The sequence below is a fragment of the Pelophylax lessonae genome (genome assembly GCF_965119305.1).
Source record: "Pelophylax lessonae genome assembly, chromosome: 8".
NCBI lineage: Eukaryota > Metazoa > Chordata > Amphibia > Anura > Ranidae > Pelophylax > Pelophylax lessonae.
In genome coordinates, this window is record NC_138775.1 from 145,695,438 (window position 1) to 145,720,648 (window position 25,211).

The window sequence follows — 25,211 nt, forward strand, 5'->3', positions numbered from 1 at the left end:
ATGGGAAATCTGGGTTAGGCTCCTATAGTTCAAGACCAAGTTCAACACATGCAAATGCACATAGAATGTATGTGGGAATAAGAACTATATAAGTAATAGGATATAAAAACACAATGGGTGTGTAATATGTGTGTAAAATTAACACTATGTGCTGATACCAAATCAATAAATAAATGTGTTCAATACCTAACCGGCTTATTGAGACTCAACATAAATATGCAAATATATGTAAATGTAGGTATAAAAATATAAAAGCATATAAAGATAGTATTAATAAATTATGGTGATATAGAGAGTTAGTGTGCAAAGGTGCTAAAAAATATAGTGCACTAATCAAACTAAATAAGGTGCATTCCGAATAGTCATAACCATCTATTCAATAAAGTGCAACTGCATACTCATAAGCAATGAAAATAAATAAGTGGGTGAACTATGTGCATCCCACACTGGTGACAATATAAACACTAGTAAATAAATAAGTGCAGCCGTGCAAATAACTATATAAATTATGAAAGTGAGAACCATATAAATTCAAAGGCTCAAAAAGCAGGTTCTGTGTATTTTAAAATTGTCCAAAAATAGTGCAATCAGAGTTGGTACAGAAATCATAAAGTTCTATAGTCCATATAAGGATGGAGTAAGGTGCTCTTTTTTTCTATGAAGCCGGGAGTGCAGTGAGTGATTGGAAGATAGGGTGCTCCCCCTCTCCTGGGGTCCTGTGCTTACCGGATGTCCGTACCCCTACAGGGGTAAATGGCGGGTCGATAACAGGGATCGCTCCCATACACCGGCAATCTGGTTCTGTCCTATCCTTCCTATTACCACTCGTATCCACTCCTTGCTCCGGTACACATAGGGGTTAAAGCATCAGGGAGAGAGCTCCAGTACAATTCCCGGGTATATGAAAAAGGGGAAAAACAGAAGCCTCCGATAGTGCAGGATTGCCTTTAAAACTTTTATTTAGATTCCAAAAAAGACATGTACTCACATAAAATCAACATGCAGCGCATCCGTATGGCATAGGGTCCGCAACTACCTCGTTCGCGGTGCTCGCCTGGGATCAGCGTGCGTTCCTAGCCTCGGGATCGTTCAGACGGAAGTGATGTGGTCACGTTCTCGACGCGTTTCGTCACACTGACGTCAGTGTGACGAAACGCGTCGAGAACGTGACCACATCACTTCCGTCTGAACGATCCCGAGGCTAGGAACGCACGCTGATCCCAGGCGAGCACCGCGAACGAGGTAGTTGCGGACCCTATGCCATACGGATGCGCTGCATGTTGATTTTATGTGAGTACATGTCTTTTTTGGAATCTAAATAAAAGTTTTAAAGGCAATCCTGCACTATCGGAGGCTTCTGTTTTTCCCCTTTTTCATATACCCGGGAATTGTACTGGAGCTCTCTCCCTGATGCTTTAACCCCTATGTGTACCGGAGCAAGGAGTGGATACGAGTGGTAATAGGAAGGATAGGACAGAACCAGATTGCCGGTGTATGGGAGCGATCCCTGTTATCGACCCGCCATTTACCCCTGTAGGGGTACGGACATCCGGTAAGCACAGGACCCCAGGAGAGGGGGAGCACCCTATCTTCCAATCACTCACTGCACTCCCGGCTTCATAGAAAAAAAGAGCACCTTACTCCATCCTTATATGGACTATAGAACTTTATGATTTCTGTACCAACTCTGATTGCACTATTTTTGGACAATTTTAAAATACACAGAACCTGCTTTTTGAGCCTTTGAATTTATATGGTTCTCACTTTCATAATTTATATAGTTATTTGCACGGCTGCACTTATTTATTTACTAGTGTTTATATTGTCACCAGTGTGGGATGCACATAGTTCACCCACTTATTTATTTTCATTGCTTATGAGTATGCAGTTGCACTTTATTGAATAGATGGTTATGACTATTCGGAATGCACCTTATTTAGTTTGATTAGTGCACTATATTTTTTAGCACCTTTGCACACTAACTCTCTATATCACCATAATTTATTAATACTATCTTTATATGCTTTTATATTTTTATACCTACATTTACATATATTTGCATATTTATGTTGAGTCTCAATAAGCCGGTTAGGTATTGAACACATTTATTTATTGATTTGGTATCAGCACATAGTGTTAATTTTACACACATATTACACACCCATTGTGTTTTTATATCCTATTACTTATATAGTTCTTATTCCCACATACATTCTATGTGCATTTGCATGTGTTGAACTTGGTCTTGAACTATAGGAGCCTAACCCAGATTTCCCATTAACCTAACTTCCTGGCAGCGCCAATCACTCCCCTTTTTGACATTTACACCTGACGCTCCCCCATTGGGGGTGCATCTTTTGGAGTGGGCAGCAGCCATTAGTGTTTTATTTATAGAAATTTTACGCACTATTTTATAGATAGTTTATCCTAAGCGCGGATCTTTCTTCTTTTCTTTACACAAGAAAACATGCAACCACCTGAAAAAACCCCAAGAGGGAAATGAGGAACCCTAACCACTTTACCACCGGAGGATTTTGCTGTCTTACGTCCAGACCACTTTTTGCGATTCGGCACTGTGCGACTTTACCTGACAATTGCGCAGTCATGCAACGCCGTACCCAAACGAAATTTATGTCCTTTTTTCCCACAAACAGAGCTTTCTTTTGGCGGTATTTGATCACCTGTGCGATTTTTACTTTTTGCGCTATAAACAAAAAAATAGCAAAAATTTTGAAAACATAATATTTTTCTAATTTTTTTATATGAAATTCCCCCCCAAAAAATGTAAAAATCTAATTTTTTTTTATCATTTTTAGCCAATTTGTTTTCTGCTACATATTTTTGGTAAAAAAAATCGGGGGGGAGTGGCTTGGAGAGGGCGTGATGTGAGGACGTCTGAGCGAAGCTCCCGATCGCCACGCTCCCGGACCGGCCCGACACGGCACTGTTAGCGCGGCATGCAAACAAGCAAACCGGCCAGGACCCGCCCGGTAACCCGCTCGACCAGCGACCGCTCGGCTGCGGAAAGGCGCCACCCGCAGAGGAGATCAGGAGACATCAAACAATACTTTTCCCATCAGCTGCCTGGAACGCCTGAAGCCAAGATGGCGGTGGCACGTGCGGGCACACAGACCACACAGATCAAACTGAATACACAAGATATACATCACGCAGAGAGAGGGGAAAAGCTGCCGGAAGAAACTACAAGCTCGGGGGCAACAGCAGTGAGGGAAACTGGACCAGACCCCACTAAACAACAGGAGCTGGAGAGTCCGGATATCAAAGACCTATTGAAAGCACTTCCAACAAAAGCGGAAATAGAGGCTTTGATTATGCGGATTGAGGAGACACACCGGACAGACATGCAAGAGCTCCGTAAAGACATGACACAGTTATCAAACAGAGTGGTATCAAAGGAAACTGAGATCACTGTAGTCAAAGAACAAGTGGCTGGAATAAAGAAAACTACAGAAGCACTGTTTGAAGCTACTATCAATATGCAACTACACATGGAAGACCTGGAAGACCGGAGCCGTAGGGGTAATTTGAAGCTGAGAGGTGTCCCTGAGGAGGAAGGGGAAAACCTACAGGAGAAGGTGAGAGATATTTTTCTAAGATTGTTAGCTCCTACCTCTCACCCTACAGCCCCCATGGAAATAGACAGGGTCCACAGAGTTGCGGGGTTTAGAAGTACTGACCCCAACAGACCCCGAGACATTGTGTGTAAAACACACTATTATAGACAGAAAGAGGAGATCCTCCGCAAAGCCTGGGATACAGGTACTGTTGAAACTGCAGGGGCCAAAATAAAGATACTTCCGGACCTGTCTAAATCCACTTTATATCGTAGAGCTTTATTACGGCCTGTGCTGGAAAGAGCAAAACAGCTAGGATTCAAGTACAGATGGGGATACCCATTAGCAGTGACTTTCTTTAAGGAACGCAACTCGTTTGTTCTCCGTACCCCAGAAGACCTGCATAATTTATTTGAATTTCTTGGTACTGAACCTGTACAAGTACAAGACTGGCTTGCAATTCCCCTAAGAACAAGGGGGTACCCAAATGGGGGACCCCGTGAAAGGAGGCTGGACGGAAATAGGACAATACATGCTTGAGAAGCCTGGATAAACTGAGGATTAAGATGGAGAGGAGAGGGGGATGGGGTGGGGGGTAAGGGGGAATCTGACCTCCCCCCCCCCCTTTTTTTTTTTTTTTTTGGAAGGGGGAGAGGGAAGCCATATTCCTATAATTTATATTATGTTTTCCTGGCATCTCCCTCTCTCCGCAATTTTATCCCCCATTCTTTTTTTCTTTCTTGTTTAGGGGTGAATAATATGTTGCACCATGTTGCTCAACTGTTGAAGATATATACACCTCACCCCCTTTTTTCTTTTTTCTGGTAAGGGACAGAGGGTGGAGTTCCTAACCCCTTAGGACAGAATATGAACTCCTGCATGGATTCAACTGACCATATAAGCTGAAGGAGGGTTCTTTCCTTGTATTTTTTTTCTTTTATTTTTTTTTTTTTTGTTTTTTGTTTTGTTTGGGTTTTGTTTGCTATTTGGTGTTTTTTCATAAATATCACTAGAAACACGTACACGATTGTAGAGGTGGGGAGATATGGCTCTCTTCTGAGTAAAGAGGGTGAGAGTTTTTGGTGGGGGTTTTTTTTCTGTTTTTTTTTGGGATTCCCCCCCCCCCTTTTTTTTTTTTTTTTGTTATTCTTTGATGTGGGTATGGTTTTTTTTTTTTTTTTTTTTTTTTCTCTTTTTTTTTTTTTTTTACACAAAATGAATAGATAATTGAATACACTAAGTAAATAGAGGAATTAGAAGGAATAAGAGATAAGAAAGGGAGAAGTGGTTTTCACAAAACAAACACAATATAAATATTCAATCTATATTTTATTTTACTGCACAGCACCTCCTGTTTTTCTTTTTTTTTTTTTTTTTTTTTTGATTAAGCACTTAATAGTTTAATAGGACCGAACTAAGAGGGTCCCTAAGAGGGTGATAAAACAGGGAGATGGGGGGGTTCACTCACCTGTTTTTTTTTTTTTTTTTTTCGGGAGGATGGAGGAGGATTTAACTAATAGTTCAATGACTGGAATACTAAGGGAGGGGAGGGAACCAGTGAATGATGAAGGAGGTATGAAATTGGGCCCTGGTGGGGGGGATGGGAGGGGGGAGGGTTTTCCCCTCTGCCTGCCCTTTTCCCCCCCTCCCCCCCCACCCCCCTTCTTCTTTTCTGGTTTTGAGAGGGAGGGGGGGGATTACTTTTATTATTATTCGCCTCTCATCCTCCCAGCCTCAGCTTAAAGAGCGAGATAGAGATGTGTGGAGAGGAGGGAGGGTTCAGGAGAGAAAGTGATTGTATATAAATAAATGCCATTAGACTATGGAAATGATTTGTGTCGGGACCCGGGAGCGGGAGGGGAGAGTTCCTCTTATTGTTTTTTCTGTTTTTTTTTCTTTCGTTCTCTAGCCTAATCCAACCATAACCCCATTTAGGAAACTGCTCAAAGAACCAATAATAATTGGAGGAGCAACTCAGCGCAAAGCTACTTAGTGACCTCTTATAACTAAGAGATCAAGTGGGTACTTTTCCCTTTCCTCCCTCATCCTTTGGGGGGTTTTAAGTTTTGATATTAAATTTTTTTTTTTTTTTTTTTTTTTTTCTATTTTTACCTCTTCTTTTATCTTTACTTTTTTTCGTTAATACAATGGAAAATATACAAATTTTATCTATTAATGCAAAGGGCCTTAATGTGCCTGAAAAAAGGAAAATCTTATTAGATGACTTGAAAAGATCAAAGGTGGATATAGCAATGGTTCAGGAGACACATTTCAGAGAGGATAAATGCCCAAGGCTAGGCAATAATTTTTTCCCTATAGTCTACCACGCAACTAACTTGGAGGCAAGGTCAAGGGGTGTATCCATCCTGATATCAGGGAGTCTGCCTTGGAAATGTAAGCAAATCTTGAATGACCCAAATGGCCGTTATTTATTTATAAAAGGGACTATACGGGAGACCGTAGTTACATTAGTCAACATGTATGTCCCAAACACAAAACAGGATGGATTCCTGGGTAAAGGGATGGATATACTCAATGAGTTTAGAGAAGGACAAGTAATAATAGGGGGAGACTTGAATATCCCTCTGATTCCATCAGAGGATACATCACGGGGAGTATCCTCAATCCCTGTTAGGGTACAAAAAAAGTTTGCCAAAATATTACAGGAAGGGCAATTAATAGACGCATGGCGTCTTAGACATCCAGGAGAAAGAGACTACTCATTCTATTCCTCCCTACATCAACAATACTCCCGCATAGATTATTTTCTAATTCCACACAGTCAACTACACGCTATAAAAGATATAAAGATAGGTTCAGTGACTTGGTCCGATCATGCCCCAATTATAATAACTTATGAGTTACCAAACAAAAGAGAAAGGAGAGAAACAACTTGGAGATTGAACGAAAGTCTTTTACAGGACCGAGAGACTATGGCAGAGGTAGAATCAGAAATAGAATTCTTTTTTCTGACTAATACCACGGAAGACTCAGATCCAGGTATAATATGGGAAACTCACAAAGCAGTCATACGCGGGATATTAATTAAACATGGGTCCAGGATCAAAAAACAACGAAATAAACAATTAAACCATTTACTCCAATCCTTACATAAAGCAGAAGCAAAACACAAGCACGCACCGACAACAGAGGGAAAGGCAGAACTTTTAAAAATAAGAAGGGATATTAATGAACTCCTATCTTTCAGAGCCAAAGCTGCAATTCAGAAAACTAAAAAAAATATCTATGAATCAGGGGACAAATGTGGAAGGCTTTTGGCAAGATCGCTTAGAGACCAAAACCTGACATCTTATATACCACATATAGTAAATGATGCAGGACAGAGATTTACCTATCCTAAACAGATAACTCAAGAATTCAAAAAGTATTATGAAACCCTATATAACTTGAAAACCCCGATAGTTCCATATACACAGTTGGAGGAATACGTACAAACTTCACAAATGTCCCAATTGTCAGAAGAAGAGAGTAAGATTCTTGAATCTCCAATTACAGCAGTGGAGATAATGGAAACTATTAAAAATATCAAAGTAGGGAAGGCACCTGGTCCTGACGGATTTACTATACACTATTATAAAAAGCTAATCCCATACCTGAAAGAATTTATGAGAGATATGTTTAACTCATGGGGTGCAGGAAATAGTATCCCCAAAGAAACCATACATGCTCATATAACGGTAATTCCCAAAGAAGGGAAAGACCCTTCTTCCTGTAAAAGCTACAGACCAATTTCATTGTTGAATACTGATTTCAAAATTTTTACAAAGATTATAGCAGTAAGATTGCAGAAACACCTGACAAAATTGATCCATCTAGATCAGGTTGGATTTGTCCCAACCCGAGAGGCAAGGGACAACACGACCAAGTTACTGAACCTAATACACATAATACATCAGAATAAGATACCAACGGTCTTGTTAAATACTGACGCAGAGAAAGCGTTTGACAGGGTTAGGTGGGAGTATATGTTCGCTGTCCTACGCTATATAGGAATAGGAGAGAAAATGTTAAAATGGATAAAACAGAGTTACTCAATTCCATCGGCTAGAGTAAAGGTAAATGGAGTTCTCTCCTCAGAATTCTTAATTGCAAATGGTACAAGACAGGGGTGCCCCCTGTCTCCACTCCTGTTCGTATTGTCACTGGAACCCTTTCTCTGCAAAATTCGCATGAATCCTGATATCTCGGGTATTAAAGTGGGGAAGGACCAATATAAAATATCAGCGTACGCGGATGATGTCTTATTCTCGATTACAAATCCAACTATATCACTTCCCAATTTGTTATATGAATTGGAGAGATACGGCATTCAATCGAATATGAAGATAAACTTTATTAAGTCCGAAACAATGGGAATAGAACTGTCAGAGGCACTTCAACAACAATTATATGTAAATTTTAAGTTGAATTGGACAAAGAAAGCCCTAAAATATCTTGGAACACGGATTACACCAAAAATAGCACAATTATTTAGCTTAAATTTCAACCCTTTACTAAAATCAATAAACCTATTATTGCAAAAATGGAAAGGGGGAATGTATTCATGGATCGGCAGGTGCAATATAGTCAAAATGAGTGTACTACCAAAATTTCTATATATGTTCCAGGCACTTCCCATCCATATCCCATCTCGATTCCTGTCACAGATCGAAACCATGATAATGAATTTCATCTGGAAATCAAAACGTCCGAGAATAGGGAAAAAATATCTATTTAAATCAAAATCAGAGGGGGGTCTGGCAGTTCCGAACATGAGGAAATACTACCAAGCTATTCAACTGGGAAGAGTGATTGACTGGTGCCGTCATGGGAAATATAAGACATGGCCAAACTTAGAGCAGGCACAATGTGAGATCTTATTGAAAAGAGCTCCATGGTGCTATAAAATTATACCAGCATCCATGAAGAATCATCCTATTATAGGAAACACAATTAAAATATGCGCGAAAATATTCAAACAGGAAAAACTCATACGGGAGAACTCCATCCTGTATCCAGTCTTGGGTAACCCCCACTTTGAGATAGGATATCAGGATAAGAAATTTAAGATATTAGCAGAGAGAGGAATATTCCAGATATCAGATTTCATCTCAGAGACAGGATGGGCAACCATGGAGGAACTAACAAGTGTCTCAGGCCATTTTGGCCTAGATTTATGGAGAGCATTTCAATTACGCCACTTTCTAGGGACGTTGCAGATGCCTTCTCAGGGGGACAAAATTGTATTACCTTTTGAAAAAATATGTAGCCAGAATGGGATTTTGGAACATACTATATCAAAATTGTACTCCCTGATAATGACATCAGCAGAACGGCGAAAATTCCCGTTCCTGAGGGAATGGGAAAGGGAAATGGGTACTATATTTTCAACAGAACAAGAAAATCAAATAATTAAGTCAGTATTTTCAACTTCAATATGTGTGAGAATTCAAGAACTGAATTATAAGATCTTTACCAGATGGTATTATACCCCAGTTAAATTGAATAAAATTTCTGTAGCAAATACTGACCGCTGCTGGAGATGTGGAGCGGGGAGAGGGACAATGCTTCATATATTCTGGACATGTCCTGAACTAGAGGTGTTTTGGGAACAGATCTGGAGGACAATACAGAAGATTATGAAATGCAATTTTCTTAAAGAACCATCCCTCTTTCTGCTCCACGCCCCCAGTAAACCGGTGCAAAATTATAAAAAATCTATTATGCTCCATCTAGTAAACGCAGCAAAGATATGCATACCCCTTAGATGGAGAGAGACTAAGCCACCTAATATAAACATGTGGATGAGGAAAGTGGAGGAGATAAGCAGCCTGGAGAAATTGGTTCTATCAGCCCGCCAACAAACGGATAAATATGAGAAGAAATGGAAACAGTGGATAGATTATACTAATTCAGAGGAAGGTCAATCGGTAATCATAGAGCAAGAACCAGCCCATTAGCATACAGAAAATAGATAAATTAGAATAACAGAGTATTAACTATCCCTTCTTTATTTTTTTTTTTTTTTTTTTTTTTTTTTTTTCTTTGTAGTTTGTCTGTTGTTAGGACCTCGGAGGAGAGGGGGGAAGGGAAAAGAGGGAAAAGATAAGGAAAAAGGGGAGATTTGGGTTCAGTTATAGAATATTATGAAAGATATTTGTCCCGAATGCGGGACATTGATGTTTTGTACACTATAATTCTGGAAGTTAACATGTATTAAATGTTTATGTAACTGAATTTAAAGAAATAAAGATATAATTTGGAAAAAAAAAAAAAAAAAAAAAAATCGCAATAAGCGTATTTTGATTGGTTTGCACAAAAGTTATTGCGTTTACTAACTAAGGGAAAGATTTATGTCATTTTTGGTGTTTTTTTTTTAACGAGTAATGGTGGCGATCTGCGATTTTTTTTGCGGGACTGCGACATTGCGGCGGACAGATCGGACCCCTGACTGACATTTTTGACACTTTTGGGGGTACCAGTGACATTACTACAGTAATCAGTGCTATAAATATGCACTGTTACTGTAAAAATGACACTGGCAGGGAAGGGGTTAATTTTATTGGAGAGGGAGGGGTTAATGTATGCCTGGTGCTTACTGACATGTGTGGGGGGAGGTGACTGAGTGACACAGGGACAGATCCAGGGTTCAGCTATGCTGAACCCTGCAATCTGACCCTGCCTGTAACTTAGGAGATCCGCCCGCTTTGTTTACATGATTGGGGAAGAGCAGCGACTGTGACTGAACACAGCGGGAGCGAGCCTCCGGCGGCGCGCGCGCGCCGCCCACAAGAGGAGGAGTCCAGCGACGTAGGTCTACGTCGCTGGACGATAACGAGCCACATTGCCGCAGTAGCAGCAATGTGAGCGGTCGTTATGTGGTTAAACAGTGGCCTGCAAAATATTAATAAAATAATGTCGCCGTCTGAAAAGAATATCAGCAGCGTGCAATAAGTGTCAATATACCAACACTAGTGTAAATATGAAGAGGAAATTTCAGCGCTTTAGGCCCCGTTCACACTGGGGCGATCCGACTTCCTGGGGCGACCTCCGAGGTCGCGGTGCGAGCAGCGCGCCACGACCTCTGAGTGGCCGGCACAGACTTCATAACATTGAAGTCTATGACGGTCGCTCCGGGTCGCCCCAAAGAAGCTCCGGACCCTTTTTCTAAGTCGGAGCGACTTGTGTCGCTCCTATTAGAACGGGTCCGCAGCTTCCCTATGGAAGGCGACCTACGGCGACCTGTGAGGCGACCAGGTCACCTCACAGGTCGCCCCAGTGTGAACAGGGACTTAAACAAAAATATCTAAATCTCAAATCATATTAAAATATCCATCAGACAATCCAAATAAACAAATAAAATTATAAATACGAAAATGGCATGACCCCGGTCATATAAAAGTGTCCATATCTCTATATTTATGTGACAAAAAATGCTCGATAGCTCTAAAGAAAAATGTGACTATCAAATAAAATACAAGAATATGATAAAATATCATTAATCATATGAAAGTGTCCAATAAGACAAATCCAGGTGCAAAGAATAAAAGTGCTCTGTTGCCAAGTGTAGAAAATATATTGTATGTCACCCGTTAAATATTTGCCTCCACCGAACCGCTGAAATGCAAACTCACCAAAAATAATTGCTGTCTAAATCATAGGACAGCTATTATAGCCTCAGGTGATGATATATTTCCTCTCGGATTGACACTATCTGACTGTGTTACTCATAGTGTAGTATTTAATAAAATAAAAAACAAAAATATATAAAATATGACAAGATAAAAGAAAACATAATTTCAATCATCAAAACGGCAGAAACATTGTGCAAGAAAAAACTGGCGATGAGACAAAGGACAAAGACCGATGAGACAAAGGACCAATAAAGTGCAATGAGAAACTTGTGCAAATAATACACTTACATCTGGTGCTGCCAGTCTAAACGTAGAATGGCGGCTGGACCTAAGGCATATCACCAAGCTCAACGGCCGTTTTGCGCTAAGCGCATCATCAGGAGCTTAGAAAATGTAGCCATGAGACAGGTCTACTTGGTTGGTGGCAGTTTGGTGGGTGAGTACATCAGACTGGGGGCTGGCTGACTTCCATGCACCTCTTTTAATCCTTTCAACCTTCATTTTTTCTGATACAGGGATGGAGACGCTGGGCATTACCTGCTGGTGTCTCACTTAAAGTCCCACATAGACTATATTTTTCAGAAAATGTAGCCTATGCAGTTCTCACCTAATGCTGGACTTAAAGTAAAATCAGTGCTCACCAGTGCCGCCCATCAGTGCTGCCCGTCAATGCCCATTAGTGCTGCCCGTCAGTGCTGCCTCTTAAATCCTCTTTAGTGCCACCTCTCAGTGCCGCCTATCAGTGCTCATCAGTGCCGCCTATCAGTGCTCATCAGTGCTGCCTATCAGTGCCCATCAGTGCGGCATATTAGTACATCCTCATTATTGCCTCATCAGTGCCACCTCATCAGTGCCCATAAGTGCCGCCTCATCAGTGCCCATCAGTGCGGCATATTAGTACATCCTCATCAGTGCCACCTCATCAGTGCCCATAAGTGCCGCCTCATCAGTGCCCATAAGTGCCACTTCATCAGTGCCCATCAGTGCAGCCTATTAGTGCCCATCAGTGCACACTCATCAGCGCACATCAGTGAAGGAGAAAAATTATTTATTTTCAAAATTTACCCACAGAAAATAAGAAAAACTTTATTTTTTTTTTCAAAATGTTCTGTCTTTTTTTTTTGTAAGAAATAAAAAACCTAGCGGTGATTAAATACCACCAAAAGAAAGCTCTATTTGTGTGAAAAAAAACGATAAAAATGTCATATGGGTACAGTGTAACATGATTGCGCAATTGTCATTCAAAGTGCGATAGCGCTGAAAGCTGAAAATTGGCCTGGGCAGGAAGGGGGTGAAAGGGAAGTGTATTGAAGTGGTTAAAGTAACGCAGTGCCGAATCGGAAAAAAAATAGCCTGGTCATTAAGGGAGTAAAACCTTCTGCAGCTGAAGTGGTTAAATGTAACCACATTGCTGCACTTAGAGGCGCCTCTCTTCTCTTTTATACACAGTTGTGACGTGAGGCTACTTGTATATCAGGACACCACTCGTTTATCAAGTCAAAATGTATAAATAAAAATTTTGCTTATCTTGTAAAACACTCTCAGACCAAGCACTGTATATTGTACATTCACATCAGTGAGATATTAATCAGAGAGCCTGGACTTAGGAAGGCTTGTGTGCAGCTTTGCAGAACTGTCAGACCTGAGGGATACAAATTCTGCGCAGGCTCAGTGAATACAACAGCTCTTCCTCACTGAGTGGTCACATGGTTATGACGTCATCGAAGGTCCTTTTCCTGCCGGAGTGTGTGTTTGTGGGATCCATGTGATAACATATGTGTCAGTGTAGGTGAGTTATGATGAAGGAAGGTCCTCAGGACATCGGAGTGTAGTGGGCTCATCAGTCACTGGGCAGGGTGCATGCTTCTGGTGTCCATAGGACTGAAGAGGTGGGATGGAGCTCCTCCCTGTGTTCTCTATCTCTCATACAGCAGGCTGGGTGTGAGGAGGTGAGACCTGCAGTGTGACATTTAGCTTATACACAATGGATATACACTAAAGAGTTCTTTTAGAGAACACCAGACTTGGATGTGGTCTTTTATAAGTGATCACACATCTGTTATATAATGTGTGTTTTATTATTATTATATTATATATATATATATATATATATATATATATATATATATATATATATATATATATATATATATATAATGTGTGTATTATGTTTAGAAGACCCCACAATGACTGAAGTGCTTTCTTAAAGAGGCCCTGTCACCAAGCCTGTGTTTGATCAGTGGTGTGGGAAAGGACAAGCATTATTCTCAGCAATGATGATATACAGGCACTGCAGTCACCCCAGTCTGAGACTTCTGGGGGGAGTCAGATCTGTGTATGCCTCTGGCTTCCACTACCCCCCTACCCATCAGTCTGTTCTTTCACTGTCCTGTATCTGTAGCTGTCAGATTGGGATTATTCTGGAGGGACCAGTAACTCTTTAAAAACACATGTGAAAAAAGCATACATATGTTCTTAAAGCAGAGTTCCACCCAAAAGTGGAACTTCCGCTTTAAATACTGCTGACCCCCTGATATACGACGTTTGGCATGTCATTTTTTGGGGGGGGGGGGGGGGGTACATAGATTTGAAAGGTACCCGCTCCCACTTCTGCTCAGGCAGCTCAAGCAGAAGTTCTCGTCTCCCCCTCCCTCCCTGCAATCTGCTGGTCACAGGTCTCAGAAGATTGCCTGGCCTTTCACAACACTCAGTGTGACTCACGCATGCGCAGTGCGCACCCGGCTGTGAAGCCGCAAGCTGTCACAGCTGGGTGCCCACAGTAGAGAAATGCCGGCGCCGCAGAGAGGGAGAGGATCGAGGCTTCAGGCGGCCACAACGCTGGATCGTGGGACAGGTGAGTGTGTGTTTATTAAAAGTCAGCAGCTCCACTTTTTGTAAAATATAAAACTTTTTTTTACAAAAATGAGTGGGGCCCCGCTTTAACAAACATGCATGTACATATAACCCACTTACATTTAGTGCAAGCTATAGTGTTTTCAATAAAAAAAAAAAAAAAAATCCCATATTTAGTGTCCATGCAATCACAAGTGCTCTCTCCCCTCATAAAGGAAGTGCCATAGCCTGTGTTTCCAAAATTCAACTGTGATCACCGTCGTGAAATTTACACTCACCAGATACCCTGAAAGCTATGGGTCAATGTGTGCTCAATATAAAAATTCCATACCTCCTGACTCTGCAAAATACCACACCTCTTGGCTCCTTGACACCTGGTGGAAGACCCGTAGCCCCTCTGCATTTACATACTCGGAACCACAAAGCGAAAAGGAGAGCCTTCATTGCGCACCACATCTAATTTTATTTCAATGCAATAAAAACAACATCAAGTAAACTGACATTTTAAAAGTGCCAAACAACCAGCACTGGATAATCCAGCATAAATATATTCGTTTTAACCAGGATCCAGCCTGCCATCATAGGGAAAGGTAATAAAAACCAGATATGAACTTTTCACCAGGCTGGAAGTGACATCATTAGTGGAGACTAAAATATTTCTCACTATACAGTGCTTCTGGTCTGCTGTGGCTATTAGAACTACACAGACTCTGTACTGTCATTTAGGGATGCACCGAAATTATCGGCCGAAAATGGGCCTATCCCATTTCGGCCGATAATGGGTTAAACATGCCAAAATTAATGGCCGCCGTGAGAAAGTAGGAGGGCGCAGCGCTGGTTTAAAAAGTCCCGCCTATGGCCTGCCGCCCGCCTCTCAATGATGTCCCTACTACTATGATCTGTGTATGAATGAACGGACACACCGGGCGGGGGGAGGGGCCGCTAATAGCTATAACTATGTGAGCTTCACTTCCCTGTCATGCGGGTATCTCCTCTGACAGGGAAGTGAAGTTCTCACATAGTTATAGCTATTAGCGGCTGCCCTCCTGCCCGGTGTGTCTGTTCATTCATGCTCATCGTCCCGCTGACAGTGAAGTGAAGCTCACATAGTTACAGCTACCGTATTAGCGGCCGCTCGCCCGCCCTCCCGCCCGGTGTGTCACTTCATTCATGTACAGATCGTAGTAGTAGTGACATCACCGGGAGGCGGGCCGCCGGCCAGAGGCGCTTCTTTTGAATGAAGGACACCGGAGGAGCACTTAGCAGAGTGAGAAGTATGGAGATTTAATCGTTGGGATGGGGAGGAACGCTGAGGCAGAGGGGGGGAGGGTGTACTGGCGAGGGGGACGCTGAGGCAGTGGGGGGGGGGGGGGGGGGTGGGGGTTAGCTGAGGCAGCTTACCAATGGTATTAGTATTATGGAGCATGAGGGGTTAATGTATTGTCACTGCTGGTCACTGATGCATTAGTGACCGACAAGTGGCAGTTAATTAACCCCTTTGTGCTGCATTAGTGCAACCAGTCCAGTGTTAATTAACACTTGATACTGGTTGCACTAATGCAGAACAAAGGGGTTAATTAACTGCCACTGGTCGGTCACTAATAGATGAGTGACCAGCAGTGGCAATACATTAACCCCCTCTTGCTGCATAATAGAAATACCATTGGTAATTAAATTAACCTCTTGCCAGCCCATCACAGTACATATACATGTGACAGGGTGGCAGCTACAGGTGTACGTCGCTGCCGGTTTTTGGTGTATGCCCCTCTTCTATCTATTTTAAAATTATTTGGGGGAAAAAGTCATTTTCGGTTTCGGTTTTCGGCCAAGGACATCCTGCATTTTTGGTTTCGGCCCAAAATTTTCATTTCGGTGCATCCTTACTGTCGTTTGTCCACCCATACACAGAATGCAAAGCGTTTTGTGAATAAGCAAAGGATAGAAAAACAGCACGGACTTCTCTCATAGCTGCAGCAGGCTGAAAGTATAGAAAGAGATTTATTATCCTAAGTGAAAGTATCGTAAAGAGGAAGTGAACCCTCTGAAAAAAAAGCCTGTAAAGACAAAGGCATAATGAGCTAGTATGCATCGCATACTAGCTCATTATGAAGTACTTACCTTAAAACTAAGCTCCCGCCCGCTCAGCGACAGGATGGCTGACATGTTCGGCTATTCTGCTTCTTGGTTCGCGTCCTCCGGCCATCTGATTGGCCAAAGGCGCGATTACATCACTCCTGCGCATGCCCGCAGGAGCCGCCGTTCACGGCACAGGGCTCTGTAGGAATGGCACGGGTGGCCGTTCCTTCAGAGCGCATGCGCCAATGATGTCATCGGCTGCATGCACTGTAAATGTCTCCTAAACGGTGCATGTTTAGGAGATATTATTAGCACCTATAGGTAAGCCTTAATATAGGCTTACCTATAGGCAAAAGTCTTTAAAGTGGGTTTACAAGGAATGCCAATGACACCTAAAGAGGCATATACACTATCTCATAAGACCTACCTTATTTTTTACACTGCAGATTGCCCAAATTTCTTCCTTATAGGAACAGTTTTACTCACCAAAGGATCTGTACTTGTTTTCTTCCGGTTCTGAGATTTATATAGCCCTATCACACACCTCAGCCAGCCCAGGTGGATGACAACACTTGCAGTTAACTTCCGCTTTAAGTACTGCTAACCCCCTGACATGCCACCTTTTGCATGTCATTTTTTGGGGGGTAGCGGGTACCTAGTTTTTACAGGTATTTACTTCCGCTTGGAGCGCTGTGGCGCCTCTCCCCCTCTCTTCCTGCAATCTTCTGGGACACGTTAGAGGTTCCAGGAGGTTGCCAGCCGATCAAGACACACAGCACGACTCGCGCATGCTCGGTGTGCACCCAGCTGTGAAGCCACAAGGTGTCACAGCCTGGTGCCCACACTAGTGATGCTGGCACTGCCGAGAGGAGAGGGAGAGGAGCGAGGCTTCGGGCTGGCCACATCGCTGGATCGTGGGACAGGTGAGTGTGTGTTTATTAAAAGTCAGCAGCTACACTTTTTGTAGCTGCTGAAATTTAATAAACACAGAAAAGGCTGGAACACCGCTTTAAAGTGATTGTAAAGTCACTTTTTTTTTTTACCTATAAAAATAACAAACATGTTATACTTACCTGCTCTGTTGCAGTTGGTTTTGCACAAAGCAGCCTGGATCCTGCTTTTCTCAGGTCCCTCTTCTGTGCTCCTGGCCCCTCCCTCCGGTTCAGTGTCCCCACATCAAGCAGCTTGCTTGGGGGCCCCCGAGCAGAGTCACACCTCCCTGTGTCTATTCAGACACGGAGCCCCAACTCGGCCCCGCCCTCTCCCCCCTGATTGGCTAGCTGACTTTGATTGACAGCAGTGGTAGTAAATGGCGCTGCTGCTGTGTCTCAGCCAGTCAGGAGGGAGAATCTCGGACTGCTGTGACACTCCTGGACAGAGAGGGTCCTCAGGTAAGTGTTAGGGGGGCTGCTACACACAGAAGGCTTTTTATATTAATGCAGAGAATGCATTAAGATAAAAAACCTTCTGCCTTTACAACTCCTTTAAAGCGCAACTAAAGTCTGTGATACTTACCTTATCTTCAGTAGTCCCCTGTCCCTCTCCGGCAGCTCCTACCCAGCTTCTTCTGGGTGCACCCCCATCTTCATTGGCGACTGTGGGGTGACCTCACTTTTGCACATGTTCAGTCATCCCAGCACACATGATTTGTGCTGGAATGTAAATTGAGCTGCATTGCAGACCCCCCCTGTAGTGTCCTGTACTCCCTAAGACAGCGTTCTCTGCCTTCCCATCCTTTAAAGCAGTATCCTCAATCTCTCCTCCCCCTCACTGTAGTTTCCTCTGTTCCCCCTCCAACGAGAGTGTCGGATGCAGAGCCGTGGTCACTATCCACTTGTTGGCCCCCTGCGGTCAACCGGTCAATTGTGATCAATGGCTTGCTGACCCCCGGTGTAAGGGGTTCTTTACTGTTAGAGTGGTAAAGATGTGCAACGCCTTTATGCAGTTGGTGGTGTTAGTAGGAAATATAGATATTTTTCTTAGACACAGCATACAGGGATATGGAAATTGATAATGACATTTACATACAGAAAGGGAAGATTGCCCTGGGACTTTAGATTAGGTGAACACAGGTGGCCACTCAATGAAGTAAATGTAATCTCAATTCAATGATTAGTATCAAAAAAATTACATCATGTAACATGGTACATAAAACGTTAACCAAGGCAAACAAGGTATAGGCACAAATATAGTACATGCTTGCAGTTAGTAACTGTATTGTTGCATGGTTGTAAACAGGAATCTTAATAACTTTGACGCGTTTCCCGAACAAACTGCTCGCTTCTTCAGAAATGGATGCACACATGCATGTCAGTTGGCCGGGTCTGGACAAGGAAGAGACACTGAACTCCAGTGGTGGCATGAACGCCTGAACCGGGAGCTGATGGAAAGGGACCCAAAACCACCCACCTGGGAGAGGATGAGGGACAGGGAAATGGTGTAGGTGTGTAGAGTGAGGTGCCAGATGTCCATGATCACTGACGTGTGTAGTGTGTGGACCTAGGGATAAGAGGCTACTCCCTTCGTGCACAAACAGGTTTGTCATGTGATGATCTCATTTGGTTGTGCTCTCAACTATCAAACCATCCAATGGCTGGGGTCATAACGGATCATATGTGCAGCATCATGGCAGCTGCAGATTAGGATTCAGCCAAGATGGCAGCTACCTTGGCTGAAAATGATAAGAGGGTTTACTTTTCATTGCTACAAATTAATTTTCATTACTTTAATTACGTTTACATTGGGGTATTGTGTTACCATCCCCAGCTTGTTGAATGGACAGCGGAAGACCAGAAGAACACTGATGAAGTTATACTTCTGCTCTCTCCTTGCATCAGCATGTACCTTGTCAAAACCGTTGCATACAGCACACCTAATTGGCATCAACTGCTGTCCCCCTCTCTGTTGCTGTATGGGGGATTGCAAGTCAACTTCAGGTACTGTTCAGCTTCATGGGCAAATCTTTAAAATTAGGTACAGGTTTTTTTTAAATAAAGGGCAGCAGACAGTTGCACATGAAAATTATTGTGGGTGGATTATCAAGGAGTGGGAGGTAAAAGGAAAGAGAAAATATAAGAAAGTTTTAATATTTGCTTAATTAATTTTTATTTTTTTCAGAGCAATCTGTGGATTGACTTTTATCTGAAAAATGATTCTTGTACTTCCAAGACTATATCTTGGTAACATCAGTGATGTTGAAGATGTACAACATTTACAAAAATCTGGCATTACCCACGTACTGACAGTAGACAGTGTACAACCGGATCTGACTTCATTTCAGACAAAGTTTGTTCATTTGCTGGACGACTCCAATGCAGACATTTTGAGTTGCTTGCCTGAGTGTCTAAACTTTTTGAAGGAAGCATTGGCAATAGCTGAATCATCTGCTCTTGTTCACTGGTAAGTTATTTTATACATTTGAAAGTGCAACAGTTGTAACAGATTCTCTACCTACTACCATCTAAGATAGTAGTTCCCAACCTCGGTCCTCAAGTATCCCCATCAATAAGGCTCCTTTCACACTATGCGTCCGTCGGACGGACTCCGTTTTTCTCAGCGGGGGATCGAGCCGCCGATCCCCCGCTGAGCAGGAGGATGACAGCTGTGTCTCCGTGCTGTGTGCGGAGACACAGCTGTCAGTTCCCCATGCATCTCTATGGGGGAAATCGGATGGGAATGGACCGTCGGTCCGTTCTCATCCGATCCCATCCGATCCACTGGACGGATGGAAAATAGGGTTTCCATCCGTCCAGATTTGAGGGATCGGATGTCAGCGGACATGTCTCCTCTGACGTCCGATCCTCCATAGAGATGCATGGGGGGACCGTTTAGATCCGCCAAAAAAACGGACAGGCAGATCTGAACGGTCCACCTGTGTGAAAGGGGCCTAATGTTTATAGGATTTCCTTCACCTTTCACAGGTGCCTTTTTAATAAAGGTCAATAGTTATTTTATCGAAGGAAAATTCCCGAAAAATGCTGATCTTAGAGGTCCATGTTTTTCCATTCCAGCAGCCTTGCCTTTCCTTTTCCTTTTCCTTTCCTTTTCCTTTCCTTTCTCAGCAATGACACAGGACTGTGTGGGTAAAGGTTCTGATTGGCTGCACACTATAATTAGCTGCCTCTACCTGAGCAGCCAATCGAAGCCTATTACTTTTCTTGAATGGTCAGTCAAAGCTTCTGCATTACTCAGATCACTTGTATGCAACTAACAGAGGGAATAGGAATTGGGGCAGTGACGTCTGAGACTTTCCCCAGAACAGAGGTATTTGGAGGAGGTCAGGGAATTGGCACAGTGTTTTCTAATTGCAGCCCTAAGGGGGACCAGTAGGTCCCCTAAAATCAGTTTTTTAGATTTAGGTCCACACTGATGTCTCTGGGATGGTCTGTTGCTCCCACTAATACTAATATATTCTTTGTGTGCCATAATTAACTACGGTACTATTGTTTTTAGGGTTGCACGGATAATAATTTTTACCGGTGAGTACAAGTACCGATGCTTTCTGTCAAGTACTCGCCAATACCAATTACAGATACCTTTGCAGTGTGATTTGAGCCCACACAAAATGAATGGGCTCAAGTTGCACTGCAAAGAATCACATGCCATTTGAACAGGAATGAGGTTCCTGTCTGAATCGCATGCGGTTTCCCTGCACTGTTCCTGTGTGAAACTAGGCTGAAGTCACTCTGAAAAGCCTGGGTTCACACAGTGACAGGAGTGGTGGGTGAAACTGCTTGTAATTCAGACAGGAATCGCACTGCATCCATTTTAAATCACATGCGATTCTTTGCTGTGTGACTTGAGCTCATTTATTTTGTATGGGCTCAAATTGCACCACAAAGGTATTAATTTCTGGTATCGTTGCATTTGCACGAGTACATGCGCAAATGCTTAGTATTGGCACTAATGCTTTTATTGGTGCCACCCTAATTATTTTTAACATCATGACATCCTTTTTGTTGAGGGGCAATATCTGATTCTGTTCTAATTCAAACATTATATTTGAGCACTAACTACCTCCAGCATCTATGCTTTCTCACACATTCTACAATTACATGGTTTTTCTTTCTCACACATTTTAAATACATGTGCATTTCCTCATCGTATTCCAGTTCACAATTGTAAAATGGTCCTCTGTAGTCAAATCCATTCTGAATTATTTTGGATGATCCATCTACCTCTTCCCTGGCTCACAAAAAACCCCACACACATGCGTAGATAAGCCATCGGTCTCTGGCAGGTCCCAGATACTAGACTGAGACCAGTGGTATATCTGCACACATTCCAAATTTTGATGGCAGTGGCACTAAAGAGGGGTGGGGGAAGGGATTGATGCGGCACTAAAGTTTTCCTTTAATGTGGATGTAAACCCCATTCATGTAATTTGAGCTGGGCACATCTATCTGTAGCGTTTTACCTATCTCTCTTCAAAGCCCTGAGTCCCCTGGCTTTCTCCTGCTCTGTTCTTCTGTTATCAGCATATTAACCACTTAAGCCCCGGAAGATTTTACCCCCTTCCTTACCAGGGCCTATTTTGCGATTCGGCACTGCGTGACTTTAATGGACAATTGCGCGGTCGTGCGACGCTGTACCTCAACGAATTTGACGTCCTTTTTTCCCACAAACAGAGCTTTCTTTTGGTGGTATTTGATCACCTGTGCGATTTTTTTTTTTTTTTTTTTTTTTTTTTTTTTTTTTTTTTTTTTTGACCATGCGCTATAAACAAAAAAAGAGCATCAATTTTGCAAAAATAACAATATTTTTCACATTTTTTATATGAAATTCCCCAAAAAAATGTAAAAATCAAAATTCTTTAACATTTTCTGCCAATTTGTTTTATGCTACATATGTTTGGTAAAAAAAAATCGCAAAAAGCGTATTTTGATTGGTTTGCGCAAAAGCTATCGCGTTTACTAACAAAGGGAAAGATTTTTGTCATTTTTGTTGTTTTTTTTTTTATTTTAACGCGTAATGGCGGCGATCTGCGATTTTTTTTTTTTTTTGCGGTACTGCGACATTGCGGCGGACAGATCGGACCCTTGACTGACATTTTTGACACTTTTGGGGTTACCAGTGACATTTCTACAGTAATCAGTGCTATACATATGCACTGTTAATGTAAGATTACACTGGCAGTGAAGGGGTTAACTTTTTTTTGAGAGGGAGGGGCTATGTGTGTCCCTAGGGGCGTGATTCTAACTGTGATTGGCTGTGGCTTGAGATGTATGAACAGTGATCAATGGTCCTACATAGTAGAACCATATGATCATCATTCATACACCGGGGAGAATGACAGGCGGCTTGTTTACATTAGCGCCTGCCCTTCTCCCTCTCCCCTGACGATCGCCGAGTGACCGGCGGACATCGGGTCCGCCGGTCACACACGCAGGGGGGGGGTCTGTGAACACTCGGGAGCGCGCGCTCGTTCCCTAGACCCTCACAGGCTAGCGACGTAGACCTACATCACTCTGCCTGTGAGGGGCTGACCGCCGCAGCAAATAGTCGTGCGGCGGTCGGCAAGTGGTTAAATTCTGGCAAGTTCTCCGTCGACTGAGATAAAATCAGCCTGAATTTTGTGTCGGGGTGGGTGCTATAAATAGATTAGCGGACAGCTGGTCTATTCACAGCACAGCTTCATGTTTCTGCCTGTGTGGAGAGGAGGTGTGTGCCTTTCCTCCAATCAGCTGTCTCAGTGTATGGCCAAGCTTCCCTCCCACAGGTGAATCAGGAAGAGAAAATTCTAACAGGACGTGCACTTTCATCTCTGTGTATCATCTGAAGCAGTTTACTCCACTAGGTATATGCGAGGGTTTACATCCACTTTAAGCTAAAAGATAGTAAAGGTTTACTTAATGCTTAAATGTCTGCTTTACACGTATCCTACACTCTAGACTCCTTTTCGCACACTTGCCTTCAATATACAAAATCTATCCTTTTCTGCAATAATATTACACATTTTTTTAGAACCCTTCAACTAGACATTGAAATGCACCTTTATACCTCTATAGGCAAGCACATAATCTGGTGTAATGCCCCGTACACGCGTACCGATTGTCGGCCGTAAATATTGTAGGCTTGTTAGTATGATGCTTCCGACAGCCAACAGCGCATTTTCGGCCGAACAGAATCTGTCGTGCAGGCATTAAAATTTTTGTTGGCCAACACCAGAACGGCCGATTGTTCGCCAGTCAGTACAGATTTCGGCCGACAGACAGCAGATTTGCAAGACTGGGCATGCTCAGAAAAGAAAAAAGACAAGGAAAGTTAACCATCACATGACATCACTTCTGCAGTCGGCTGTTGTTGGCCGACAAAATTCGTGTGCAGTCTTTTGCAGTTTTCAACAGACACGACAGCCCTGGACAAAAGACGGCCGATCGTTCGGCCGACGATCAGTACGTGTGTACGGGGCTTTAGTCTGGGCAAGGCTGCAGCCTTAAAGTGATTTGTAAACCCTCACCTTTAAAACAACCCATTCAGTTTAAAGTATAAATTAAAGGCAAAACATTTGTGTATAGATAGGGAAAAAAATAAGAAGTTATTTATTTTTTTGCATTCTCTCTGTTCTGCATAAGAGCTGCAGGAGGAGAAACAGCAATACACTGATCTTCCTAGTAGAAGGCTATGCTGGGGGGGGGGGGGGGGGTGTCAGGACAAGTTTGATAATTGGAGAAGAGCAAGTTGTGTTCCCAGCATCCAGCATAGCTAGAGAACTGACCATGCTGTGTTCTCCTGCTTAGTCCTCACACACACAGGACATTTTGAAAATCCTCCTAAAAGCCTTTAAATGTTGCTAAAAGCCTGTGTTCATGGACACACATGCTAACATGCAGGGTAGTTTAGAGGCTGGGAAAAACAACGCCAGATGCCCCTAGGAGCAGCTAAAATAACGTCCAGTGTGCATGAGACCTGAAGGAAGCAATGTAAAGAGAACAAGATACTTTTTCATACAAGTACAAGGCACAGAAGGCACATATCAGAAATATGAAATGTTGGGTTTACATATTCTTTAACCACTTCAGCTCTGGAAGGTTTTACCCCCTAATGACCAGGCCATTTTTTGCGATTCGGCACTGCGTTACTTTACCAAAAAATTGGGCGGGCATGCGACGCTGTACCCAAATACTATTGATGTCCTTTTTTTCCCACAAATAGAGCTTTCTTTTGGTGGTATTTGATCACCTCTGCGATTTTTAGATTTTGCGCTATAAACAAAAAAGTGTGACAATTTTGAAAAAAACGCCATTTTTTTTACTTTCTGCTATAAAAAATTCCCAATAAAATTTGTTTTTTTAAAAAATTCAATTTTTTTTTTTTTTTTTTTTTTTTATCAGTTAATGCCAATTTGTATTCTACTACATATTTTTGGTAAAAAAAAAAAAAAATCCCAAAAAGCATATTTTAATTGGTTTGCGCAAAAGTTATAGCGTTTACAAACTATGAGAGAGATTTTTGAACTTTTAATTTTTTTTTCTGTTTTTATTAGTAATGGCGGCGATCAGCGATTTTTAGTGGGACTGCGACATTGCGGCGGAGATAGATCGGACCCCTAACTGACATTTTTGACACTTTTTGGAGAGCAGTGACATTACTACAGTAATCGGTGCTAAATAATATGCACTGTTACTGTATAAATGACACTGGCAGGGAAGGGGTTAACACTGGGGGTGGTCAAAGGGGTTAATGTATGCCTATTGGTGCTTACTAACTGTGGGGGGGAGGTTCTGTGACAGGCAGAGAGAGATCGGAGTTTCAGCTTAGCTGAAACTCCTGATCACTCTGTGCCTGTGTGACAGAAGACTCCCCTGCTTTGTGTACATAAGCAGGTGGGTCTTCTGTCAGTTTCTCTGACGATCACGGGAGGCCGTTGGCATTTGCCGCTGTGGCCCGCCTCCCACTGTGTCTAAACACATTGGGAGCATGGCTCCGGCGTAGCGCGCGCGCCGCCGAGACCGCATGCACAACATCCTATAGATCTACATGATTTTGTGCAGCTGAGCTGCCCTGCCGCAGTATATCTGCGGTGGGCGGTCGGCAACTGGTTAAACAAAGCTTTGTCGGTTTCTTACATTTT

General features: G+C 42.7%; 1 protein-coding gene across 1 annotated transcript in view; it reads left to right on the forward strand.

Moving 5' to 3' along the window:
* Positions 1-12,893: 12,893 nt before the first annotated feature.
* DUSP12 (dual specificity phosphatase 12) overlaps positions 12,894-25,211 on the forward strand; it is a 44,683-nt gene continuing 32,365 nt past the window's right edge. The window contains exons 1-2 of the mRNA XM_082266051.1: positions 12,894-12,998; positions 19,256-19,537. Of these exons, the coding sequence (XP_082122177.1) occupies positions 19,287-19,537 (251 nt within the window). The 5' untranslated portion in view covers positions 12,894-12,998; positions 19,256-19,286. The remainder of the gene's footprint in view (positions 12,999-19,255; positions 19,538-25,211) is intronic.